Below are 27,055 nucleotides of genomic sequence, written 5' to 3' on the forward strand. Positions count from 1 at the left end.
ATGCTACTTTTTTTTATCCTCTTGATAGTCACAAATCTGTCACTTATTGAGTCAAGCATGAGCAAATAAGGTGAAGTTACTTTTGTCATATGAGGTCATTCTGAAGAGCTTACTCTGTGCTGCAATAACCCGATGGATACATGGAAAAAAAATAACATTTTATTGTGCAAGTGCATTTTCATTCTGTTACATTTGAAACACCTGAGTAAATGTCATAACAAAAAAAAAAAATTACATTCCAACTTTTTCTAAAGACACACTTAACATAAATATTTATTATTTCTGTTACTCCAATAGAAATAATAATTTCTGTAAGTTTTCCATTAGGTATTTAGCCCATTTATGCAAATAAATGCTATACTTTTTTTCTACACACTACACTACAATCAGTCTAAAAAGTTGCAGTCTACAAGGCAGATGGATGAAGGCGTGGCTCACATTGCAACCCGTATCATAACACAAAATGTGAATCCTCACGTGGAATTGAAATGCATTTGTTTACTCACCACTTCCTCAGTGGGAGACCGCAGCCTGGTGGCTTAATGATATTAAAAGCTGTAAAGTATCTCCAACATGGCTCCCTCTTCCAGCACAAATATGACAGAATTATACTCGAAAAGTGGAAAACTTGAGATTACCCAGCCAGTCTGCTCAGAAATCATCTAACAGTGAACTCTGACAGAACATCCTCCCACACACAGACACACTCTCTCTTCCCACATGCTCACTCACTCACACTCACACGTGTGGGGTGTTGACCTTGAACTAAATCTTGCATGCCTAACATAAGCGGAGAACACTGCACTGACATGAGTGACATGTTAATTATTGTTTCTTATTGTTATATGTTAATTATTGTGTAACCCAAATAATTTTTCTTTTTCGCAAACACTTTTGAACAAGTTAAGAGACATTACAAAGTTAACAAACATGGACCCCAAAATTAATTTACTGTAAGAAGCAATATTAACAGCAAAAATTACAATACTGGCAAGATGTATTTTTTCTTAAATCACATTATGACATATCATTAATGTCATCTGAAGGAAAAAAATATTGACCTCACGTCACCACGTTCTCAAGTCATCACATTCACAAAGTTGTGTGTCCATGTCGGCAATAGCCCATCAACCTTTTACGGCAGATTACTATTGCTATTAATGTTACAAACATAAATAATTTTCATATTTCGTAACATATGCTTGAGCCTTTGCTCAAACTGTAATCCAAATGATTATTTAAAAGATAACAGTGTCTGTAATTAATACTAATTATTATTACTGGTATAGTCATACAATGAAAGCAATCAGAATTATTTTTGACCAAATATAAATAACTGGCATAGAAACAGAACCAGCCACCCTAGGCATGTAATCTCTCTAGCGTGTCCTCGGTCAACCCTGAGGCCTCCTCACATCTGAAAACATCTTTATTAAATGCGCTCATATTTACACTGTACGTATAGCATTGTAAATAAATCCAAAATAACTTTTGAACACTCATTCGTCCATTGGTCTCTCATCAGCATGTGCAGCATAATAATCAGATTTTGCTGAGCCAGAGTGGAAAAAAATATCTCTTATTATTTTCTTAAGTAGGCCTATTTTCATTTAGAATACATGGTTCCTGGCCATAAACACACACACATGCAACCATATTTTTATGACAATATGGTTTTAAACATAGGCAAGGTTATTTACCATAGACACAATTATCTACTGTTAAATTCAAAATGGCTTAAAGAAGTTTAAGGCCTGTGTTATTTCCAGGTTTTCCCGAGACTAGGAACAGAAATATTTTTTTTGGCATTCACTGATTGTAAACTCTAAATCCTTCATGGTCAAACTGTCGACACTGTTATACACTGAGGCGCCTAAAGAAGAACATCTGAAGTAAACAGTCAGAACTGCAGCGCCGTGCCAACAAATCAAAGATGTCACTCCGCAATTTACCTACTTGACAGCTTTGGCTTCTTATCATTTTGCCCTTTATTTCTCAAAGTAAACAAAAATCTAGCTGTCAAAGGAGATAGCGGCCATATTTAAGCATGGGCTAAACAACTACTCATTAACAATTAGACCGAAGAGGAGTCTTGAGACTTTCTTGTTGATGTTCTTGAAGCTGTTTGTCCAACTGTCTGGTGATGTTTCTGAAAAGAAAAAAAGGTTATAAAAGGGAAGCAAAACATCTTTTTATCCATTCAGTTTTGTGTATGTGTTTTTGCATACCTGCAGGTTATTGTAATGTCTCTGGCTTCTACAGTGTAGGTCTTTGGCAGTGCTCTCAGCTACATAGAAAACTGAGCACAGGCTACATAAATACCCCGTTTTAGGGACAACATGCTCTTGACCTGATAAGGAACAGAAAAAGGAACAGAACGTTACAAAAAAATAACTGAGTAAATCTCTGGAACTAAACAGATTTTATTTATTATTTGTGTTTGTTTCTCACCAAGTGGGATGGTGGGGTTAAAAGGCGGCAGGTCCAAGTTATCAGTGACACAAGGAGACTGAGAGCGAGATCGCTTTGCTTCAGGTTCGACAAGATCACTTCTTTGTTTCCCAAAAGCTGAAGAAGGAAAAAAAAAAAAAAAAAAAAAACTGTCAACAAATCCTTTAAACCTGTCAACAAATTATTTTGCAGCTATTGCAGAAACTAATTCAAAGGTATTAATTAAAAAAAATTGCTTTGTACTGTAACACTGAAGTATTAACTTTTTTTTCCAAACAAAAATGACAAATTTCAGTTGTTCCAAATCTTCTGATAATGACAGAAAAAAATACTGGCAACCAGGAAAGCTGCAACTTTATAATTTTATCGACTTCAAAATTGATTTTTAGAACGATGCATTTAAAATCAGCTCGGTGTGAATTGTGAGCGAAAACAGTTCCTTGAACCTTTACGGGCGGTCCTTCTCTGTCCTTGCTTCTCCTCTCCTAGTCTCTGGCTATCAGCATAGTCAGAGCTGGACTGCTTCCCAGCAGATGTGGTTTCCATACTGGATTGTCTATCTGCTTCCTCCAATTTCCAAATCTCTGTTTGGCCTTCACTTGACAATCCAGACACCACTTGGTCCGGGGATGATAAAAGTGATAAGGAATCAAGTGAAGAGGGAGGCAGTGATTCTGTTCTCTCATCTTTTGTGCTTTCTTGCTTCAATCTAGTAGATTTTCTCACTACAGGAGAAAACAATAAATTCCTTTAGTTTCATGTTGGTCTGACATGACTATGTAACAGATGTAGTTGTTTGTGTGTTACCATGTGTCTGTCTTGTTCTCTTCTTGGCTTGACCGCTTGTCCTGGTTGTTACCACTTTTTCTTTTTCAGCAATCTCCCACAGTTTATCAACCGTTACAAAGCTCCCATTCTCCTCTAATGCATGAAATCAAATAAAGACTCAAATTAAACTTGAAACCTTTTATTTTCATAACAGAAAACACTGTCCTATAGGTGTGCCACAGAGTACTACTCTGGGACTACTATTTTATTTCTGTAAACAAATTATTGTTAATTTTCAGTGAAAATAATGTTTAACTTTATGCTGAAACTGTTATGTATAGTGAAAGAAAGTTTCTGACTTACATTAACTCTAAAAACAGAAATGTTTCGTAGCTCCCAAAACGTTCTCTGAATTTCAATTGCAAGTTACTTTTATTATAATCTCATTTTTCTTCATTTACTTCCATTAGTTTCACATTGCAGATGGCAATAAGAAAAATAATAAGAATAAGCAATACTTTATTTATTCCATATCTGGTAAATTCTTTAAACTGACTTAAAATGCAAAAGTAAAGTAAGATCTTCAAGAAGATCTAGTCTTCCTTTTGGGCTAATTGCCTATGACTTTCCATTAATAAATATGTCAACAATAACCCAGTGTTTAGATAATTAACAGTTATTCAAAGTGTCTATCTGGAAGTTTTTGAAATTTCCCTGCAAAAGCAGTCTGGATTTAAATACAGAATATAGCAGACCTGTGCCATCATCCTGTTTGCAGTAAGCAGATCTTGAACTTTTCTCACCTTCATATTTAGTTGCTTTCTCCTCCCCGTCATCACCTGCTTCATCTATAGTCACAAAAGCCTACAACAAGACATGCAAAATATTTTGCATTAAAGTTTAAATTATCACTACAAATAAAAAAGAGCACATGTTTAAAGAGCAACTTTACCTCTGGGTTTGAGGACTCCACTGATTGATTATCTTGGCAGTCTGACACAGACGGCAGAGTGTCTTTTTCATCATCTATAGTTGACTCTTCTGTACTCTGGTCTCTGGTAAGCTGATCATCGGCTATCTCATCCTCAACAGAGTCAAGAATTTGATATGTGTCCTCTTCAACAGCTACTTTATCAGACGGATCATCTTTCAGTGGATTTCCTTTTATAGTTACTTTCTTTAGTCTTCCCCTTTTTGCTTTTTCTGTGAGCATAACAGAATCATCCGAGTCCAATATTTTATAAATATCGTCCTCCTCATGTAGGTCTCTTATGAAGTGACTTCTTCTTGTTGGCGTGCTCTCTTTTACAGGTCCTTTCTCTTTTGTCTTTGGAGTTTCCTCCTTGTTTGGCGCCAGTGAATCTCTGGCAGGTGTAGATCTGCTTCTTGTTTGTATCTTGTCTTTTTTCAAGACTTCTTTGGTTGTTCTTGTCATGATGGTTAGTGGGCCACTAGAAGCCTTGTTCTCAGTGGAGTATAAAATCTCATACTTAGCATCCTCTTTTCCATCACGTTTGTTAAAAGGCTCTGTTAATGTCTTTTTATCATTGTTTCTTCTGACAGACCTTCTTCTACCAGAACTTTCTATAGAAGAGTCATCCTGAATCGATTTATCTTCAACAGAATCTACTATCTCATAGACCATCTCCTCAGCTGCTTTATTGACCTTCTTGACGGTGCTGTCATTTCTCTCAGTCTGGGTCTGTTTCTTTGATGATTTGCCCTTCTCTTCACCCTTAGATGTTCTGTTTTCTGGTCCACTCCTCCTTGGGGATCTATAAACTCTTTTAGCTTCATCATTTTTCTTTGTTCGTTTTACATTCTTGTCAGCTTCTAACTCTGTGTCTGTGGTCACTGGCTCATCTTCCACAGAATCAATTACCTGGAATGAATCATCCTGTTCTTCTATGGCTTCTGTTTTTGATTTAGATACTTGGTCTCTGAGAGTTTCCAGTTTCTGGTTGTCTTCTTGTATTTCAATCTGAGCCTCAATTGAATCCAAAAGCTCAAAGCCTTCTTGTTTAGTGTCATCCACTGAGGAGCCTCTGTTGTCCTGCTTTTCTAAAGTTATTTGCTCAGGATCTTTGGAAACTTTAAAAGATTCTTCTAAAATCAATTCCTCTTTTTCCCCGCTTCCATCTCCACTGGTCCTTGGAGTTTGGTTCCCACTTGAATCCAACACTTCATTTTTATCAGCTGAATCTTTATCAGAATTGTCATCTCCTGTCATTTCCTCAGACAGCTTATTTACTGTGGAACCTTCATCTTTGACCAGATGACTGTTCCCTTCAACTGTAGTTTTTTGTTCTTCTGTAACAATTTCTAACATATGGAGAGAAGCATCTGTTTCCATTTTACTGGAGCCCTCTGTGCAGACCTCATAGTTTCTCTCAAGCAGTCCATGTACTTCCACAAGTCCAACTGAGTCAGTTTCCGTGTCGTTATCTTTGTTCCTGTCTTCAATTATCTGCTTATCACTTTTCTCATTGAGTGAATCAAGGATTTGGTAATTTTCATCATCCCCCTCATCCTCTTGATGTTTGACATTATCCTTTTTCCTGTCTTCTCTTTTGTTTTTCTTCAACTCTTTTGTGTCATCCTTAAAATCGGTTAGATCAGTCTCTACTGTTGCTTCAACAGCTACTGTTGATGCCATCTTTGATGTACAGGTTTTATAATTTAAGGATGAGGAATTTAGCGTTTCTTCTGGAGATTTGAACTTAGGATATGTTTTCCGATCAGGGGAGGCAGGAAGTGGAATCGACAGTGAAGAATGGGTCTTTCTGACCCTAGAAGAAAAGGTGCTTTTCTCAGTGGTTTCAGTCGGCTCAGATAAAGAGGAAAATGAAGAGGCAGAGCTCTTAGAGTCTTTTGAGGACCTTGTTAAGGTCTGTTTTAAGGTAGATGACGCATCTGAGCTTCGCCCTTCTCTTTCCTCTCTGGAGATCTTTTTAGCTAAAGAAGAACGTTTGCGGTTGACATCTTCTTCTGCTATGTCTTCACCAATTTCATCAATAACAACAAAGTCCTCCATGTTGAAATTTTCATCATGTTGCTCTGAAGATACAATTTCATCTACAAAATCATCCTGTCAATGAAAAGAGAGCAAAGAACAAACTCTGAAGCACTAAAATGGTTGGCTTAATAATCACTGCTGAAATACTTTGTGTAACTTCAACATCCTACATCTTATATTGAAATGCAGTTTTAAAAATAAGAAACTTTGCAAATGTTTGCACTAACTTTATCCTCGCTCTGTGTACTGCTTCCTTGAATAGTTCTTGTGAAATTGTGAAATTCAACAAAGTGAGTGTCCAGGTCAGGGTTGGGTGTGTTCTCACTGAAGTCTTGTAGACACTCTTTGAGGCTCTTCAAACTGAAATTAAAATGAAATTTAAAAAAAAAGAAAAAAATTATAGTAAAAGCTGTTTAGTTCTCAAAGAATGACTGACTATAAGATGAATTAGTGAAGCAAGAAATGCAACATCCAAGTTCTCAGCTAGTATTCCTGAACAAATAAGAGGTGCGACTTTTTTTTCTCTTTTCATTACTGATTAAATGAATCAGTTAACCTCTCCAAAAGTTGATTCTGTTGATCTGGACATAGCGTTTTCAGAGGTAGTAAAGGTTTCGTCACCCAATCTTATAACACTTTTATACCACTCAGATGAACAGAATCAACTTTTGAAGATTGACATACCTGGATGATTGAGCAGGCATCAAGAAATCATTTAACCTACTTCCAACTGTGTCAAATTATATGAAAAACAAATTTTACTAGACTTTTCTGGTGTAATGTTGTGTTGTAATGCAGTGTAGTTTTTAAAAACATTTGTCCAACCAACAAATAACTAATGGTATTTAGTTATCCACCCACAGTGGCTCAAATGTTCACTGAATACTTGATGATTCATCCTCACGTGCCTCTAACTAAATTTGAGTTGTTTTTTTGAGATGAACCAGTAATCATACTGAATACAATTTATTACTACTGCTGAGATGTTTCGGCTCCCTAAACAAAAAGACTTAAAGAGTAATTACAGGAAACAATACTCACGATTCAATGCGTCCAACTTTGCTCCTGTATAGGAGAAAAAAAGGAATGGGTTAACTCAAGAATAAGTAAAGACAAGCCCAATCTTATAGACTCTTTGAAATACCGTATTTGTATTTATCTTGCCATAACAAACATACCAAATCTTGTTCATAGCTATGTAGTCTCTTGAGAAGATATTCTCCAACACTTTTGTTACACCACTGGATTCAGCCATTTCAATGTATATCTGAGGTAGAAGAAGAGAAAGAACCAAAGGAGGAAAAATTAAAACAAGAATAAAATATATGTCTCTAGCCAAATAGGAAGGTATTACAAACACAGGTTTGCTAAAGTAGGTAGGAACATAACATTTGGCAGACAGTCACGTATTTTTTAATTCTTTAAGAATTAAAATGGATGAATGAAATTTAAGAGCAGCAAAATTATTTTGCTCATGTTTTTTGTTGACACATTGTTCTTCCTCTTGCAGCATTAAAAATCAGAACTTTCAACAATCTTTCATTTTGTGCATGCTGTCACAGCATTATTACGTTGAGAAGAACTGCTGGTCTCTTATGCAGAAAAAACTGACAATTTCCTAAAGGTGCATTTGCAGAGGTGTTCAGTACCACAAAACCCTTTGCACAAATTTTTCCAAACCAAATGGATTCAAATTGGTCTCAATAAGATGCTAATAATCCTTAAGCTTACATACTTTTGCCTATCAAAAATGTGTAACAATTAATTAAAATATGATGAGGTTCTAGGTCACATTTATGCACCCTTATAATGTAGTTCGCATCACAGGTTTCACCAGCTTTACTGATTTACCTTTTTGAAAATTACATTTAGGACTTTCTGAATATTTTACAGCTGGTTTGAACAAAACACAGCAGAAAAAGATCTGCAGACACTGTCAATCGCTGTGCTCTACACTAAAATGTAAAATAAATGCTACTGTTTGAACTATCGTACCCTGTTGGCAAGCGGCAGGAATCTGACAAAAGAAGCAAAGGATGCCACCACATCCATGACCATTGTGACAAGGGACATCAGCATTTCAGTGGTCTCCACACACAGCAGTCGCTCCTCCAGAGAGTCTGAATCTGGAACGTGCTGAAAAACAACCAAGAGTTGTTGTGAAGGATGTGGGAAAAACAAAAAACTGCAGTTTTACATCAAAACAGATTTATTCAGGTGACGAGAGACTTACAGCATTGCTCCATTGCATCATGGTTCTGTACATTGTCTCCTGAGAAAAAATTAAATGACAAATGTTAAAATTTTAAAGAAAAATGTTATCGCGTATTGTTTTTAAATTCATAAATATACAACCAAACTTGTGATCAGAGTAATTTCTAAAGGGTGAAGAATAAATGTAAGATTTTGTTTCATAATTAAACCTTATTTAATGCCGATTCGTGCATTATGCATTTATTGACAATTACTGACACTTATCGACGGATTATTAAAGTTCAGTCTCTGACAAAAAAACAAAAACTTTAATAAAAAAATAAAACAAAAAAATAAATATCTTGGTATTAAAATGTGACAAAGTATCATTTCAGTAGGATCAATTATAGTATCCAAAATTCCAAAATGTGGGTTTGCTTGGGAAAAGCAAGATGGTATCGTGTTGATCAGTTAAGCTTTCTCCAGTTTCCATACCTGACTGGTCCCAGGATGCATGTCCTGTAACACAAAATGGATGTCGAGCACCAGGCCTCCAACAGAAATTGGATTTTTAATGTGATCTTGGACAAAATCACAGCACGCATTCCAGTCACTGAAAAACACAAAAGCCTGGAGGCAATTCAAGAAGGAAAGATTAAAGACCATGACAAAGTTCTATAAATATGAAATATCTGTTTGTATCAGTCTGCAGCTGCTACTCCTTACCCTCCTCTGCAGAGGTATTACTATCAAGTTGTAGAACAGTACAGTATCCAGGAAATAATGCTGCACCAGCATGGTGACGTCCTCGTACTTGTAGTTTTCTTCTGGCAAACCAGTCAACATGATTGTGGAGAACCTGGAACCTTGAGGCTGAGCTTTCTACAAGACACAAGATTCAAAATCAAAAGAATCTTGAGGGTTAAAGGAAAATAAGAACTGTAACACCTGTACAATATACTGCCTTTGATGAACGGGTTACATTTCCACCAAGTGTGTGTTTGCACATCAGATATAATTTTGCTAACTTCCTATGCACAGTGGTTGCCAATGGTTAGTTTGGAATATTAAAAGTTACTCGCTCCAAGTTTGGGTCAACTTTAACAATTCAAGACAGTAATTTGCCATGTGAGATAGCGTGCAGGTTCTGTAATATGAGAGCCATAGCCAGCATTAACTAATATAAGCCCTGGTCTCCAGGGGAAAAAAGTGTATTATCCATATGAGCATTGAAAGGTGTTGGCTGTTGCCACCTTGTCACAAAATAGTACTGTGTCTAAAAAGTCTGTTATTGCTTTAAACGTGAAAAAGATTTTTTTGAGATTGTTTGTAGTTTATACTAATGATGGCAACTTTTCTGCAAACACTCGCCTTTGACTAACCAAGTGGTAATGACGCTTTAAAAAGTATCATGTAAACTTTAAACAGAGACCATTCCTTTCAAAGTAAAAGTCCTGCCTTGCAACTGCAACCAACATGTTTCATAGTTTCATTATGACTACTAGTAAGGGTCAAGTGTTTGTATATACTCCACATATACTACAGGCAACTGTGGCAATTCATTACCAACAAAAGAAATCACAAGGAAGTATTTTTTATGTGGCACTTGTGAAATTGAACAAATTATTTTACCGCTACAATATAATCTACAGCATTAGCATTGCCTTAACAATATAACAGATAGCTTTAAGAGGGCCTTCAGATGTTTAAACATACAGGCAACATATTAACCTTTATTCCAGGTGCAGTTATAACTATTTGTGCAAAGTGAGTTAGAGCTATGGAAGGATTGCCTACAAGCTTACAAAACATACATGACTCAAGTTATTCATTATTATCTTTTATTCATTTATATCTTTTTTTAATTAAGCTTTGAGTAGTAGCATTTGATTAAAGCATTTATTCAATATATTCCGTATATAGATTCAGTTAGATTGTTATACATATGAGAGTGGCTTCTGTCTGGTAAAAGGTTGTGAGCTTTAGTTGGTGAGGTGAGAGGTGAGACAGAGTGCAATTGAGGTCGACACACACACACACACACACACACACACACACACACACACACACACACACAGTAGGTAGAATCATATTTAGGTAAGAGTTCAGATATATTTCGCTTGTAACCGCATTTTGTGCCTGCATAAGTGACACTTTGTTGCAGGACGTGCGTCTGATGTTCCAGATATAAGCAAGAGCAAGATGAGCTACAGGAAACACCTGGCGTGGAGACGGAGACAATGTTCTTTTCAAACTGTGTCAAAAGTCATTGACAGAACGTTTGTGGTTTTAACTTATGCATGTGTTGTATCTGCTTAACGCAAGAGGGGGCGTAATAATTAGGGCTGGGTATCGTCACTGATTTCTAGAATCGATTCAATTCCGATTCACAAGGTCCCGAATCGATTCGATCCACGATTCGATTTAATTCGATTGATTCAATTCAATTCAATTTGAATCTGGGAAATTTTGACAGTCAGAAATATTATAATTCAGATCAGTACATTTACATATTTTTGTATCAAGAAAAAGGAAGCTGACACACGCAAGACTTTATCAAAGGTGTGAGCATTACAGCAGATGCCTTTGTGTCAAAGTACCTGAGGATAAAACACAGAAAAACATGAAGGTGATTTTCCTGGCCTGGGATTTTATAAAAATTTTCTGCAGTACATCAAAAACGAAAGAAAACCATTAATCAACACATGAACATTGCCTCTGGAGTTACAGCGGTTTTATTAGAGACACGGCTAAGCGTTTTGCATAATTTAAAAAAGTTTAAATTTGTTCAGTATTGTACGGCAGAAATTAGGTTTTCTTTTCGGAAGTATATATATTAAAAAAAAAAAAAAACCGTCGGCCGACAGCGCTGTAAACAACGGTAGACTTGTGCGTAACAAGCAAGCGAATAATGCAGAAAATAGATTTTTAGACGGGAAACTGTTCTTGAAGTACAGAGAGAGAGGGAGAGAGAGCTGTGCATCGTGATCAAAGCAAAACAGTAAAAGTAAGAGTGAATACATGACGATGTTTATGTGAAGCGTAGTTTGGATCTTCTTTTGCTGCTGGTTCAGTCAATATTGTTTGGAGAGAGATCAAACTAACAGCTTTAGAATCGGCGCATAAAGGGCGTGAACACAAAGCGCCGACCCGCCGACAGATCAGAATCAGCGAGCTGTCGGCTTTCAGCCCCGACCGTGAGAAAGGCGACATCTAACTGATTCTGAACCGCGGGTTGTGCTGTGTGTTTACGTCTATGTGCAGAAGCCATGTACCTGCTCTCATTTATTGTCTTAGCTGTTTGGTGGTTGTTGAAATTTTGTGAGATTTCACCAGATTCTGGCATTTCGGGCAAAATAAATTTATATTAAAAAATCGATTCAGGATTTTAATGAATCGATTTTACGTTATCCAAGCCAGAATCGATTTTAATCGATAAATCGATTATAAAAACCCATCCCTAGTAATAATACCCTGATGCTATAAAACAACTGCTTGTGTATTGTTAGGAGGAGATCGACGCTGATTGTGTAAGTGCTCATCTCCCCACGTGTGTGTTCATTAAAATCATCGTTTGACCTAACCCTCCTGGACCAGTGTTGTTTTGTATCCCTCCTCAATATTTGAATCCATAACACACTGTATACTTTCCTGTGACTGATTCTACTTAGCAACTGTCTGCAACCTCCAGGAACATTGACCAACCAGTGAGGCAATACACATATTTCCTAGGGACCGATGGATACCAAGGGTTCCCTATCAGTCTTAAAGCCTGTGTGACTGAGGCCTTAGACAGGACAAGCTTCATTAACATCAGGAAGTCAGGAAAGATCAAATTTTTTATGTTGTGTTAATCCATTTAAAAAAAAAATCAAAAAGAAAAACAAGAGTTTGAGACTTGTTAAAATGTGCACATTTAATATAAAATTAAATCAAAATTGATGATATGAGAAGACAAGCTTACCTCAATGTCATTTAGTCCATTGACAGTCAAAAAATCTAGTAATGAAAAATGAATATAGTCACAGTCACTTACACACTGGATATAAATTATGTGTTTCAACCGTTTCTCTCACCTGGGATGATGAACCAAGGGGAGACGGTAGGGAACACAAAGGGATAAGTGGTCATCGTGACCCAAAATGGTGAAGTGCTGCCCTGTGGAACACCAAAATTTGCTGTTGGGACAACTGCCCCTTCAGTAACATTCTTGGTGTCTGGCAATGCTTTGGATGCCAGTCTGGGTGCTGCACAAGCAAAAATAAAGTGACTGTAAAATTATCTGAAGAATTGCAAAAACATTGGTTCACAATAGCTGTGTTTTAGTTTCCTTTGTGACAATTATGCTGCGATTATTACCATCACTTTATGGCTTTAGTTTGTTGTTGCTGCTGCTAATCAAATGGTTTCTTTTCCCTTAATGCTCATTATATGTAACTTCAAATTCAACTGGCAAGATACCAAAGACCAAACTCCCTCTGTTGCATCTAGAGGGAGATCCAGAGTCAATTTAGGCGACCGCACAAAAAAAAAAAGAAAAAAAAAAAAAAAAAGAAAAGAAAAGATAAAATGCCTTTAAGTATATTATATATTAAATATCTCGGAGTTCTGAAGTTAAAGTTATATTTCTGAATTTGAAAAGAAGTCTTGATTAACCCAATTGTTGTTTTTTTCAGCAGCCCTAATTCTCTTTTGAACTTATCAATGTGTGCACATTTATCATTGCTTTTTACTTTCAATTAGGCTTGGGTTAAAATATAACAAATTAATAATTATGAGCATTACGAATGAAAATACTTGCCCAAATGAATCACAAACACAAAATAACTGATAAAAATTTGTAAAACATTATTTTTAACAGTAAGCTAAATTTTTGCTAAACTTTATTTAACCACATGTTACCTATGTTTATTGTACTGTGCTACCTAAATTTGTTACAACTTTTGCAAAGTGCAACTTATGTGTATTTTTCTTATTGTCATAAAAAACAAATACTTACGTTGTGATGTGCTTTCAATTCGTGGTATTTTCAACCTGTACACCGTGTGGCAAAAGCCCCGTCTGAGGAGGCTGTACCAAACTCCGAGTCGATCAGCATCATAAATTGAATTAAATTCGACAAACACCTGGATAACACATAAAAATATTGGAGATAAGATGCACAGAATTCGCCTAAACATGAATGTCTAGGTAAGTGTGTGTGTGTATACCTTGTTGAGCAAAGGCAGATAGTTTTTCACAGAATCAATCTTTTTCAAAGCTTTTCTGAGATCCTTGGCTTCCCTTTGTGAGATGTTCTTGATGTAGATTATTGCTGATCCATCATCAGTCATCTCCTGCTTCGAGAAAAGGTACATTTTCAAACTAACCAGAGACACACATACATCAGTACTACTTCTCTCCAACTAAACACGACTGCTGATGGTTTCCAAAGGTTTTAGCACAAATAAAATATTTTTACGTTCCCATGATATCGTGATAGAAAGATCAAAAGTATTTCATACATTTCAAAAACTTTTAATGACAAATAAATCAAATGCATGTAAACATGTATTTATTTATTTATTTGAAAATTAAACAAATTGTATGAAAAACAAAATTTCTGCCACTTCTAAAACTTTTATCCATGGTTTTATAGATTTAATGTGATAAATTGTAAACCACCAGCAGTAATTTTAATTCACATTTAAAAAAAGAGAGTAATTTAATACTATATTACTTACATAAGGCAATTTTTTCATGATAGATTTATAAAATCCAAACTGAAAGAAACAAAGGTAGATGGTGGCAATGGTAAATATCCAGCTAATGTAAAAAAACGAACAAACTTCAGATTCAGTGCATTGAAAATACAATTTTTTTTATTTATTTTGTTTTATTTCACAATTTTAAATTGTGAAATAAAACATATTACTGACATTACTTTCTATACTACTTTCTGATTGTAATATATTAATTGAAATCTATATGGCCTAAACAATGTTTTGTTTTGTTTTTTTTTTATAAATGAGATGGCTGAGCTATTATCCTACGTTATCAAAGCATGACAAAAATCTTATTCTTAGGTTGATTAGGTGTCTTCTCCTGTTTTTACATTTATATCTTTTTTTAAACCAGATTTTCGGACTCTCAACTTTGCTCAGGCACTACATGAACCCAGACTGAAAAGGTCACACCTAGTTCTACTGATAGACACCATACATTTGTTAATGAAATTTGATTCTGCTCAATGCTTTGAAAAACAGATATAAAATTACTTTCAGTCTAACTTCCTTTAAATAAGAACCATAGAACCAAACCATGGGATGAAGGTCACGGATAATTTATATAAATGCTTTGTTTTAAAATTACATTTTTTAAATGTTGCAATAATAATCAGCAGTATTTTACACTTCTGCTTACTGGATTCATTGGAAGGGCGTAGCTCAAGGGCTTCAAATGAAGTGCAGACTTATTGAGAACAAAGCTGATCTTCTTTGTGGCTCTGATGATGTTTTGCATGTCTTGCACAGTAGGCATGAGCACAAAGGCCTAAAAAGAAAATTTAGAAAACACATTAATTAGTATTCTAATCAGCTACAAGCTCTGATAAAGGAACAAGGAGAGATACAGCCAAAAGAAGTGAAAGTAAAAAAGAAAGTTTCCCAAGTCCTATGAAAAACTAAGTAAACCCTTGGTGCTTTTATAGGAATTAAGAGTACAAGTAGCACTCAGGTGCTGCTAAACAAAAGTGTTCAATTAAATCATATCACTAATTGGAAGCATTTCTATAAAGTAAAAGTTTATAAAGATTTTACAGGTAGAAGTAAAGAAAAGAAAAGACGGTATTGCAATGACAGCGCCAATGCCCAGACCTTAATCGGATCGAAATGCTGTGGAGGGACTCTAAGAGAGCTGTGCATAATACTGTTCATAGAAATTTCATTTAAGGTTGTAAATAAGAGTGTGCCAAAATTCTTCCAAAACAATGAGAGAGACTGATAGTCATAGAGAAAGTAACTACTTCAGGTTATTTCTGCTAAATCATAGGGTTTACTTCATATATGAAAGGATTCCTGTGAAAACTTGTCGAATGTCTGTATATGCAGAGCATTAATAAACCTGGTGCCTACCATGCGCATCTGAGGACTAACGTAGATGTTTTCGTCCAAATATTGAAATCCGAATGGGATGAGTAGATTGGCAACCTCCTCTTCTGTGTAGCAGTCAGCATATTCATCATATTTTGGCAGGTAGGTGATTAACAACACTTTATTTGTAAACTGGAAAAAAAGTGATGGTTTGGGTGATTTTAGATTTTTAGATTAAAAAAAGTTGGCATATTAATTTTTTTTTACATTAGTACAAAAATACATAAATCCAGGTCTGTTTAAAAAAATAATCACTCCCATTTGTAAAAGCTTTACATTACTTGTACACTCTTCATTGTTTACTGTGTTATGTTCTTATGTTATTTTCCATCTCCGTATTGAGTAAGTAATGAAGGGATATTGTGACGTAATTATATAGACCATAAAGTTGTGTAGGTGTAATGAGAGTAATGTGTTTGCAGTAATGAGTAGAGGATGGAAACGCTTTTAGGTTTCACGACAGAGGTAACCAGTGCTACAAAAACCATCTGCAAAGATATAATAGTGTCTCAAAGGTCAAAGGAGTGTTACTCCTGGGACCAACTTGGAATTTACCTGCGTAATGTAAGCTACATTGGTACATAAGGTAGATTGTACTGGACAAGACTGTCTATGTCAGTCTGTGAATCTAAATCTATCCCTCTAGAAGACAATGAACCTTTCATAATGCGATTGTTAAGAGGACTATAAAATATTTAAGCATAATACGAATTAAATGACACCTGTTTTCATTTAATTGGAACACAGGTGGATAAATTGACTAAAAAAAAAGCTCAGTATTAACGTTATCTATAGTGCAACTGGCATTAATTACAGTGCTTAAGGATTGATGGTGCTGAAACATCCAGTGGCGTCAGCCTTATTGATGTATGACAATGTAGGGGTAATACATTAGACTCTAGACTTCAGCTTTTGATATTAGCAGATTGCCAGATTTTGGATATAAAACGCCGAATTGGGTGATTGTTTGCTTTCCAATTTCTTAGGTTTTATTACTACTCTGTTAGTAGTTAGCAAATGTTTGCAAACAAGCTGCTATCTGTCATTCAAACTGCACCAATCTGCTACCTATAGGGAAATTGTAAAGAGGTTTTGAGTCAGCACACTCATTGCAGCTGATTTCACCAGGGACCACTCACAAAGTAGTAGTGGAATAAATTTCCCTTGTGAGCATGTTTTATTTATTTATTTATTTATTTATACTATCTGTGCTCAGTGGTTATATCATATCCAATATAGCGGACAACTCTTAGGCTGTCCAAATGATCTCATTTGAGAAACCTGATAACTCTTCTTTCAGAAGTCCATAATACCATGATAAGTCCCATAATAATGGCCCATAATAAGTTGTAAGGTCTTTAAAAACCTGTTGATAACCTGTATATTACTACACTTCACACTATTTAGGGTATTTTCTTTGAGTGTCATCTAAGAATGACGAGAGTGAATGTGATTGAACCAATGTATTAAAGAACGAGATGCAACTCCTAACATATTTGTAAAATGGGAGCACATGTTTGAAACTTAGTGATGAATGTAAGTGCTTTAGAGAAAACTTACATTTGGTCTTAGTGCTTTCCTAAAACCTGAACAAGCTGAAGTGAACTTTGTGTACATTTCATCCAGCTTCTCCCCAACAGTCAGGGAGGTAACAGTGGAGTCTCCTGTATTTCCAGACTTCAGTGGTTCTGTGTCTGTTGCCTCAACATTGGCTTTGGTGAAATCCTCCTGCTGCATCATCTCATTGGATGTTAAACTTGTTGTTGCACCAACCTTGTCTTTGTCGTCAGATACCACTGCAGATTCTTGGGCTGCCGTAATCGAGCCCGTTTCTGCTTCAGAAGCCACCACTGAGCACCAGCTTAGCTGAGAGATGGTTTCTGTGACTTTGTTTGGTTCAGTAACGTTCGTGTTTGTAAATGTTTCCACCTGGCCTGACTCAGTAGGTGCAACCACAGATTCAATAGCACTGGTTTCACATTCACTGGACTCAACTGTTTTTTCAGAGCCACCATTGTGAGGCAGAACTGAACTTCTGAATGGAAGTTTTGAAGCTGCTTCTTTTGCCTCAACCAACTCCACTCGTCTTATTGCAGGCACATTACTGTTTTTTGCTGTTTTCATTTTTTTTGAAGAAAATGAGACCAACAGAGAGGTAATCCTTCCTGTGGAAGTGGATTCAGTGGTTTGAGGTGCAATAATACCAAACTTGGAAGATTCACTGTGAAGGAAACATGTAAATGGAAAAAAAATGAGACAAAAATAGAGAAATACAAGGAAATGTTTTGAATGATATGGTCAACTCTGTCAGACAGTCCTTCCTTTGTAAGGCTTTATATCCAAACATATGATTTGCGATCAAACATTTCTGGGAATCAGCAAATAAAATAAAGTATACCTGATTTAAATTTGTTTGTTAGGTGTGTATGGACTGCTGATTTCAGATTACTAAGTGGAAGTCCCATTCAGTCCACTTGCTTTTGTGTCTGCTTCACTACTCCGGTGTTTTAAAAAGTAACAATTAAAACCTAAATTTAACTTTGGGGAAGTGTATGAAGTTGCAAGGAGCCACATCTAAAAGTCAGAGTTAACAGTAAAGAAATCCCCAACTATTGGATGGCCCCCCAATGAAAAAAACACAACAGTGGGACGGAAGAACTTCCTTTTAACAAGAAGAAACCTTCAACAGATCCAGGCTCAGTGAAGGGCAGCCATCTGGTGCTGTTAGGGCTGAGGTATGATTTGTAATTTTTAAAGACTGATAACTTTTTGATGGCACCTTCTTATACCTGCAGAGTTTATGCTAAACAAACTGTGATCTAAGTTAATAATACTGATTCCTTCCTGTGATTAAAATAAACTTTAAGCACTTTTGGACTAAATATTGATTGTAATAAGGTACAAGTTAAAAAGGAGGTACAGCAACTACAGCAAATTCTAATTATATTGAATCAAACAAATTAATTTTTTCCCCTCTCACAGAGGACACAAAATGCCACTGGTATAGATGAATATTTATAATTATTGGGGGGGGGGGGGGGGGGGGGGGAGTACATGTGAGGCATGTCTTACTGCTGAGGGCGCTTCTTTTGCTCTGTTGTACAAGTTAGAAGAGGTCTCTTAGAAACAGCATCCTTTTAAAAAAAAAAAGAAGATTTATTTTGGATTACTCTGATTACTGATTGTGCATACTCTCAAATTAAAGACAAATAAAGATAGAAGAGGTTAAATACCTTTCCTTTCACAACAGCGACTTGCACTCCTTTCACACTGAGTTTCTTCATTTTTCTCAATTTTTCAGCATCTTCCTCCTTCTCAAAACACGCGACTGCCTATATATAAACATCCAAGATGATTGCTTACTACAATTATGAACATCAGCTCACAACATATTCACTAACAAATTCCTAAATTTAAAAGGTCTTTGGAAATCTGCTTTCTTTAGTTAGAATTAGGCATTGTTACGTTTATTCACTTTCTTTCTTAAGTCTCAAGCCTTTAAAAGCCACATCCAGTGAGTTACTGAACTGCTGTTTTAGCCCTGCAACAGTAACTTGCACATGTTGATCCAGAGCAGGAAACGATATTCCAACACAGAAAATTTAACCCTTTATTGATTACCTGCAGAAGTAACTTTACGTTGAATATCAATAACGTTTTGTTTGACACATTCTGAAACAGATTCAACAACTTCAAGATGGCTCTTAAATTCTGATTGGGATTTATACATGCAAGTCATTAACCAGCTTCATTAAGAATACTGACTGCTCAGCACGACACTCTAGACCAAACAGCAGTTCCTTGTTAATGACGTCAGTGCAAAGATGTTTAGGATAAAGATTTTATGCCAAGTAGCAAAACAAAAGCAAAGTAGAAGGGCACTCCATCATCTCCAATATCAGTATAAAAGCAATTGCAAATTTATCATTTAGTGGGTTTCTTCCTCTTTCCATGCTCCGCCACTTCCCACGTAATTAAACTTTGATACCTATCACATACTTTGTTATTGCTAATGTGGAAAGATGAAATGGTACACTTTTACAGCAAAAAGACATACACACTCTTTTTACTCTAACTGTGCATACCTGCAGTTTGGCCCTCAACAATAGAACTGACTTGGTTTTTCCAAAAAACCCCACAGCAGCAACCACATCATTGTATGAAATTGAATCATAAACCCCTTCCAGCCTCACCATGGTTGGAGGTAAAGGTTTATCACACTATGAAAACAAAACAAAACAGAAAAAAGACAAAGTTACACCAAATATAGATGTGATCATGACAGGATGAATCCAGCTGTTTTTTAAATATATTATTTGTTGTAGATGAACACATCGGTGTCCAGCCTTTACAAAATCAGCAGCAACTCCTGACACATTGTTACTGATCAAGGCATTGAGCAGTGACTCACATAAACAAAATTACCATATGTTAACTGCCTGTACCCAAACAAACACACCAACCTTAGGTTTTGCAGAGAAAATTGCCCATCTCTTCTGGAAGATAGGTTTAGCTTCGGGGGTCTTGGAAGTCAATTCCCTTCTTGCTGGACGGCAGGATGACAATGAAGGGGCAGCAGTTGATAATGGCTCATCCAGTAAGACAGGAGCCAAATTTTTCACCACCATCTCCAAGTCAGGCTGTTCGGGCAAAGACTGAACATCTGCAGGGACAACGATGGCAGAAAAAACAGCCTTTCACTGTACACTACCAATATGATTAAATACAGAGCTACAAAAGCACTTTATTGAAAACAACACAAGTTATTTATTGTTATTAAGTCAATTTTAAAGAAAACACAAAAAAAAAAATATCTGGTTGAGGCTGGTTTCCTCTATCTTTTACAGTATAAACTAGTAATATATTTGTGTTTAGCAAGTGTAAATTAACCACAGAATAACCAACTTGTGCACTTGGTTAACTTATAAAATACAAAATGTTTGCAATTTATCAGACCTGGAGTGTCCTGTAGCTTCATTGTACTTTTCAATTTCTTTGGTTGAGGGGATGACCTCTCCATTGATGGCTGTCTTTTAAGGCCTCTGCTAAGTTTCTCATCTCTTCTTCTCGGGTCAGACCATTGCTCATGGCTCCTCAGGTCTGACTGATGACGGTAGGAGTTGGGGTTTTTATAACGTGGTGAGCTGGAAGGACAAATCAAATTCAAAATTTCTAAAAATGACAAAACGGCTGAAAGCGATATTAGCAATATTTCTGACATGTAAAAATGCTGATATTAATGTTTGTCTCCAACTAGTGAGTACCTGTGAGTATGTCTGGAGCTGTGTGGGGATCGTGATCCACTCTTGATTTTCTCTCTTCTACCCTCAGAGCTGTGGTGGTGTTTGTGAGGGCTACGTGAATGAGAAGAATAGCTACTAGGGCTAGCCCTTCTTCCATTTGAGCCATGCCTTTGGCGTGGGCTGTGTGAGCGAGAGCGAGAACTCTCATGTCTGGTTTTCTGATGACAATGCTGGGAAGTTTCAGCAGATGTGGAGGGCATGGGATTGTTTTCTGTGCCTACATCACTAAAGGATATTAATAAAGAAATGAACGGGTAAACAAATAAAAAGGAAATGCTGCAAAGCTTCTGTGATTGGTTTTTGCCTGATGACAAATATTGTTACCTTGACAATGGTACAACACTACCATCCCACTCTGGGTACCAGTGGGATGAAAATAAAATTTAGAAAAGCTATTTCAAACAGCAACGATTAAAAACCAAAAGCAACTACAGGAGGTATCCTAAAGAATGGTTTCTGAAAGAACTGATTAACCCTTAAAGATTATCAACAATGTTTTTGGGTGGCTCATATTCTGTCAAATAAACTGCTTTAGAGGACCTAAGGTATGGAACATATAGCACACCCTAGAAGTAGTAAAATAAAATTACATCAGGAGGTTTCTGTCGAGTCTACCCCACAAGGTCTGGAAAAACTGTGATTCTCACTAATCAATCAAAAAAAAGGACAAAGATCTTTGAAATTTGTAGTTAAAAGGAAGACAGACTGACTGTATCTGGAGGAGTTTGCAGTTTTCAGTATGAATGCTGGTATTCTGGTGTAAGATCCAATCCTAAGACACAGAAAACAAGAAGAAATGTAGTGTTATCAGTTTTAATGCCGCCAGCCTTCAGTTCAGTTACCATCTTAAAACACAAATAAACACAACTGTGGCCTCAAGTCCTTTACGGCTCAGTCATACTAAAATGCAGTAGTAAAAATAGCAGGGGAGAAAAAAAACCCACTGCTGGCCATCCAGTGATTGCACCGATTTTAATTTTGTTTTTTTGGTCCAAGTAGTTGGTTTCCCCCATAGGTTGAGTGTGCAATATCCTAAACCTCTGTGTGGCCATCTTTAGTCACAATGTAATTACACAGGTTGCCCAATGGAAGGTAACCAGTTTACAAACAACTACAGTCTATTATGGATTGACTGACCCATGATCACAAATTGCCTGTGACTCATTTCTTTGCAATAAGGTTGGGAAACTGTTCTACATAAAAGCTGTTGCCTATATGACTTGGAGTTAGGGCTGGGCTATATCACACTGTTCACGGTAATACCGGTGTAATGTTGGGCAACGATAAGAAGATGAAATATCGCGATAGAAAAGGGGTGTCAAACTCAAATACAGTGTGGGCCAAAATTCAACACTGGAACAAAGTCGCGGGCTAACGTTAATATTTATTGAAATATATTTATTCCTCTAGATATAAGAATGAATCTTTTCTTATGGACTCAAACACGTTTTGCTGAAAAACTGAATATGGAACAAGCAAAGCTTAATACTAAACAATATATATATTAGCTGTATAATACCAGTAGGCCAGCTCTAATAGTAATTTGGTATGGCTTCGTGGGCCAAATGTAATTAGGCTGCGGGCCAGAGTTTGACACCTATGCGATAGAATATGGGTAAAACGCGCATGTGCAATGCCTTTGTTTACATACGCACATGGCGGCGATGCAGAATGAAAAGAGCGAAAGCGTGCCGGCGACGGAGAATGAGGGCGAAAGCGGATCGTTGAATGAAACAGATGAACCAGAATAGGTTTGTAAAAATGCTGCAACTTCAGTGGTGTGGAACTGGTTTGGCTTTCAACCATTAGATAAACAACAAAGCACTATTTTTGGTAGAGCATGCTAGCGGGCCGTCGTTATTACCGTGTTTATTGGGAAATACAGCACACTTAAAATCAATCCTTTGATTTTTCTGAAAATCGACAGTGCCCCTTATAATCCCGTGTGCCTTATGTATGAATTCTGGTTGTGTTTACAGACCTCGAAACAATTTTATGTACACGGTGCTCGAAAATCTGTCAGATGTTTCAGTATGACTTTGCTAAGCTACGAAGCCACACCGCTTGATGGATTGTCGGAGCATTACGGCTATCGTAGGCAGGAGCCTCGCGGAGTGATACGTACTGTGCTTCAACATAATATTACAGTATTGTGTGTGTATAACTTTTTAAGTTTTGTGGATATTATACATGGTTATGCTGAGGATATGTCGGCCAATTTCCACTGGAAATGCCTTTTGGTTAAACTGTCAGCAAGGAATTTGCATTTGCACTGTAATTTTTTTTAATATAACTTTAATGCACTTAAAAAAGCTGCTTGTGTAAGTGAAAATACATTGATGTTTTCTCTTTTTTTTGCACTAATAAAGTTGTGGGGTTGTAAAGTATTTTGTCTAGTGTCAATTATATCGTCAGTTATATCGTTATCGCAAATTTTCAAATGTATATCGTGATAAATATTTTTGGTCATATCGCCCTGCTCTACTTGGAGTTACATTGCCACCCTGCAGCAACTAAATCTGTTTGTGGAGGAAACTTCTGTTTCAGAATTATGAGGTTCTGGCTGAACTCTTAATGTAAATTCAGGTTTATGTACATTTCAGTTTATATAGACAGCAACAGATAAGCATTTTTCTATCATTTATCTCAGTTGATTGGCATATTACTACAATGAGATGGCATATAATTGCTAATTCGACCCCATTCACACACAAACTGGTAGCAGAAAAGTTCTGTCTTATTGCCACTTTGTTATAGTATTGATACAGCAACGTTTTGAAGACAGCAACTGGCTTAGTAATCCCCATCTTCGAAGCAGCTATGTCAAAGGCAATGTAAATTCATTGTACATGGCCCAAGTAATTTGAGTCGTACCGCAGTCTCCTAACACTGTTTTGCCTAGTGTGACTGCAGCATTAGACAGTCAAATTTTGTTCATCACTATGATGCCCTGCGACATTATGCAACACTAACTTGGACGTATATCCAGGTTGTCAAGGAAACAGCACTAAGCAATAAACCTCAAAAAGCATGTCACACATTTGTATAGACAAAGACTTTGATTACATTTTGAAAAATATGATAGATGATAATCATAGAAGTAACTACAGTTCAGTCCATAAGTTTTTGGACAACTGCTAAATTTTTGTCATTTTGCCTCAGTATGCCACTAGATTTGATGTGGCTGAATTCCAATTCATTTTCAGACTTAATTAATTTATCTCAAACTTTTTCAGAAGCTCAAAAGTAACTTTACAAATGCACATAGTCTTAAAAGATAATGACTTCCTAAAGTTCTGAACCCATACGAACTCCCAAATACTGTTTCCTTCTTTGAGATGCTCTGCCTTTACTGCAGGCACCTTCACTGGCTAATTGTTTGTGTGTCTCTCTCTTTTTTCAATACCTATTTTCTTTGCCTTGAGAAATTCTTGAGTTATTTCATTATCCATTTGCACTGTGAAAACACTATCTTTGCAGTTCTGCATCATTTGGCTAAAAATTGAGCGGGGAGTACAGCACTGTACAATTAATTCATCTGCTACCTCAATCAGCAGTCACTGAGACTATTCTCCTCATTCTACCAGTAGCCACACAATTCCTCTACAATGTTTGTCAAATGTGACACTTTGGATCATGAACTGTTCCTTTCCTTATATTGTTACAAAATTTCATATTGTTTTTGCTAATGGGTACACAGCTTACAGCTTGTGGTGCACACCTTACTGGAATACTTTTGTCAATATTACTGATTCAGTGAAACAATGTTTAAAATCAACTGAAAGTACCATTTATAGATTTTTTTTTTCAACAAACAGCCATCAGTTCTTCCAAATGAAAAGAAAATGAAATTGAAACTCAATCAAAATAACGTAATCTTAAAAAACTTGTCCTCCTAAACAAGGGCAAACAGAGTATACTCTTCCACCCACCTTCATATGAGCACATTGTTGTAAACACAGAGAACAGGTATGTGGAAAGATTTTTGGTGTGGCTGCAGCATAGTCTTGCTTCATGGCCCTTGTTGGGAGAGACTTTGAAAGCTCCCTGTTTGCCAAGCACTGCTTATTGGAAGATGGAATAGTTATGGTACTTCGGAGGGAAGAAAGTAGAGAAACTGGTTTTGCAGCAGCATTCATGATCTGTTTACTCTGCTTTCTTAGCTGTTGTTGTGTCCACTTATGCTGCTTCTTGTTCATCGGTTCAGCAACCTTAGAGTCTTGTTCTTGAGTTGTACTCTCTTCCTTGGTGTGAATGTAATCATTATCGGGATGCACAACACAGACCACACTGAGAGGTGGCTGAGTTTTTAAGGCTGACTGCTGATAAGTCTCTGGTTCTTTAAAGAGAACTAGCCTGGAGACCTCAGACATCTTAGGAAATCTTGAGTCTGTGTCCTTCTTCGGTGGAGAAAAAGAGCTGATGATTTCTTGAGAAGACCGGCTTGGTTGGATCTGTTGAGCTGCATTACTTCCTTGAGAAGTCACACAGACTTGGACTGAGCTCAGACTGGAAACAGTATCCTGCAGGTCAAATGGTGAAACCATCGTACTGGTTTTCCCTTCTATCATACTTTTTTGGAGTGGTTCTCTATTGTGGCTGCTACTCTCATAACAGTCCATCAACAACATACTTCTACTCCCACCATTGCTAGCTCTCTTGTCACTGCTCTTCCCAATCTCATCTACAGTATATTTGGCAGTGTGTCCAGAGTCAATCACTTTACTTGGTTGAACAGTAGGTGACATTTCATCCTGCCACATCTCTTCTCCTCTTTTTGTATTTAACCTGTCCCTTCTACTCATACTGGTGGTTGGCTGAAGATCTGGATTTGGTTCTGATTGAACTGCATTTGTACCCCTTTGATTGCGTATTTGTTGTAAGATAAAAGGCAGGTTACTAGGGGTGATCTGGTCTTCGGGGTAAGAAATCAGATATTCCAAGTCTTCTTTTTCAAGTCCAAACTGCAAAAGGATGTTAGCAGCTTCTTCTGATGTGTACTGAGGGTACCTGGACTCTGCCACAGCCACAGGTTTGTCAGGCAGTTGAGAGTCATAATCACCTAAACCTGGAATAGATTGGATATGACATTCTCCTTCACTCAGAGCAGCAAATCTACTGTCATGACTGCTTTTATTTCTATAAGAAGCCGGTGATGCATGGAATTTAGAAGAAGAATCCTCAATTTCACTTTTGTAGTTTGGCAACCAGTCCATGCCGCTATCAACATCAGAGAGTCTTTGAGAGAGCGAAGACATCGGATTGCTTGTTTCAGTGATTGATGAATGAAACTCATCTCTAGGCGTGCTAGTAAAATGACTGTCCTGAGAGTCAGCCAGAGTCATAGACCTGTTAGGGTCCCCACTTGCATGTACATCCGATAGTCCATACTGCCCCTGGTTGGAACTTTGGTTCCCAGAGGCATGGGTGTTATCCATGGGATGGGACATGATCTTATCACCCTCCAGAAGGTTATGTAGGGCTGGGGTAGTCAGGAAGGAGGATGCTGCAGTTAGACATGGAGATGGCGTGCTGAATATTGTTGGTAAGGTGGTAGGTCAACAGGCAACTACAAGAGTGCCATTTATCTATATCAGTGCAAGGTGGACGTTCAAAAGAGTCAACTCCAAGGTAACTTCTCCTCAATCACTAGTGAGATCCCTGGAAGCTCTCAATGTTGTGGCCTTTGTAGAGGCCCTGGAGCAGAAGAAGAGATACTATCCCTCAAAAATAACAAAAAGTTGAAAAATTAAAAATGGAGTTATTGAACTGGTGTGGGCGTCAATTTCTTGGATCGATGGAATTCATCATCTGCATGGTCTTGTCCTGATTTGCTCAGTCCTGCAAGATAGAAATGATGTCACTGATATCATGTCAAGGTCTTTTCTGGGGAAAAAAAAAAAAAAGAAAGACAGACAAAAAGCAAAGCAGGCAAAAGCATAAAATGATAGGTGAAGAGAAGAAAGAAGATCATATGACATAGAGAATAGGGCTGCTCGATTATGGCAAAAATGATAATCACGATTATTTTCACTGAAATTGAGATCTCGATTATTTGACGATATTTATTTAACCCTTTAAGACCTACTATAGAACCAAGTCCGCCAGAGCTTATATTATTTTTTTACATGTTGTAGTGCCATTTGTGGGAGCATTTCAAGTTGCTATACAACTGTTATAGCCCATATTTTAAT

At 36.9% G+C, this 27,055-nt stretch overlaps 1 protein-coding gene across 2 annotated transcripts in view; it reads right to left on the reverse strand.

Moving 5' to 3' along the window:
* Window positions 1-141: 141 nt before the first annotated feature.
* Window positions 142-27,055, reverse strand: part of LOC146579556 (uncharacterized) — a 38,261-nt gene continuing 11,347 nt past the window's right edge. Inside the window, exons 2-31 of one of the 2 annotated variants that reach the window (XM_085263400.1) lie at window positions 24,794-26,702; window positions 21,572-21,633; window positions 20,823-21,086; window positions 20,515-20,702; window positions 20,022-20,221; window positions 19,644-19,778; window positions 18,792-18,890; window positions 18,631-18,692; window positions 17,119-17,779; window positions 15,541-15,690; window positions 14,831-14,959; window positions 14,152-14,190; window positions 13,639-13,764; window positions 13,428-13,554; window positions 12,505-12,675; window positions 12,393-12,427; window positions 9,155-9,310; window positions 8,924-9,058; window positions 8,469-8,507; window positions 8,231-8,371; window positions 7,414-7,502; window positions 7,277-7,300; window positions 6,463-6,595; window positions 4,172-6,307; window positions 4,023-4,083; window positions 3,259-3,372; window positions 2,898-3,176; window positions 2,452-2,568; window positions 2,229-2,350; window positions 142-2,149 (exon numbers count right to left, since the gene is read on the reverse strand). In XM_085263400.1, the coding sequence (XP_085119526.1) occupies window positions 2,075-2,149; window positions 2,229-2,350; window positions 2,452-2,568; window positions 2,898-3,176; window positions 3,259-3,372; window positions 4,023-4,083; window positions 4,172-6,307; window positions 6,463-6,595; window positions 7,277-7,300; window positions 7,414-7,502; window positions 8,231-8,371; window positions 8,469-8,507; window positions 8,924-9,058; window positions 9,155-9,310; window positions 12,393-12,427; window positions 12,505-12,675; window positions 13,428-13,554; window positions 13,639-13,764; window positions 14,152-14,190; window positions 14,831-14,959; window positions 15,541-15,690; window positions 17,119-17,779; window positions 18,631-18,692; window positions 18,792-18,890; window positions 19,644-19,778; window positions 20,022-20,221; window positions 20,515-20,702; window positions 20,823-21,086; window positions 21,572-21,633; window positions 24,794-26,311 (7,587 nt within the window). In that variant the 5' untranslated portion in view covers window positions 26,312-26,702 and the 3' untranslated portion in view covers window positions 142-2,074. Of the gene's footprint in view, window positions 2,150-2,228; window positions 2,351-2,451; window positions 2,569-2,897; window positions 3,177-3,258; window positions 3,373-4,022; window positions 4,084-4,171; window positions 6,308-6,462; window positions 6,596-7,276; window positions 7,301-7,413; window positions 7,503-8,230; window positions 8,372-8,468; window positions 8,508-8,923; window positions 9,059-9,154; window positions 9,311-12,392; window positions 12,428-12,504; window positions 12,676-13,427; window positions 13,555-13,638; window positions 13,768-14,151; window positions 14,191-14,830; window positions 14,960-15,540; window positions 15,691-17,118; window positions 17,780-18,630; window positions 18,693-18,791; window positions 18,891-19,643; window positions 19,779-20,021; window positions 20,222-20,514; window positions 20,703-20,822; window positions 21,087-21,571; window positions 21,634-24,793; window positions 26,703-27,055 lie in introns of both variants that reach the window. The other variant, XM_085263395.1, reaches the window with a different exon arrangement.

Source organism: Mchenga conophoros, linkage group LG3, assembly GCF_057382185.1.
Source record: "Mchenga conophoros isolate Kocher_MC1m ecotype Shallow Benthic linkage group LG3, M_conophoros_male_GT1.1, whole genome shotgun sequence".
NCBI lineage: Eukaryota > Metazoa > Chordata > Actinopteri > Cichliformes > Cichlidae > Mchenga > Mchenga conophoros.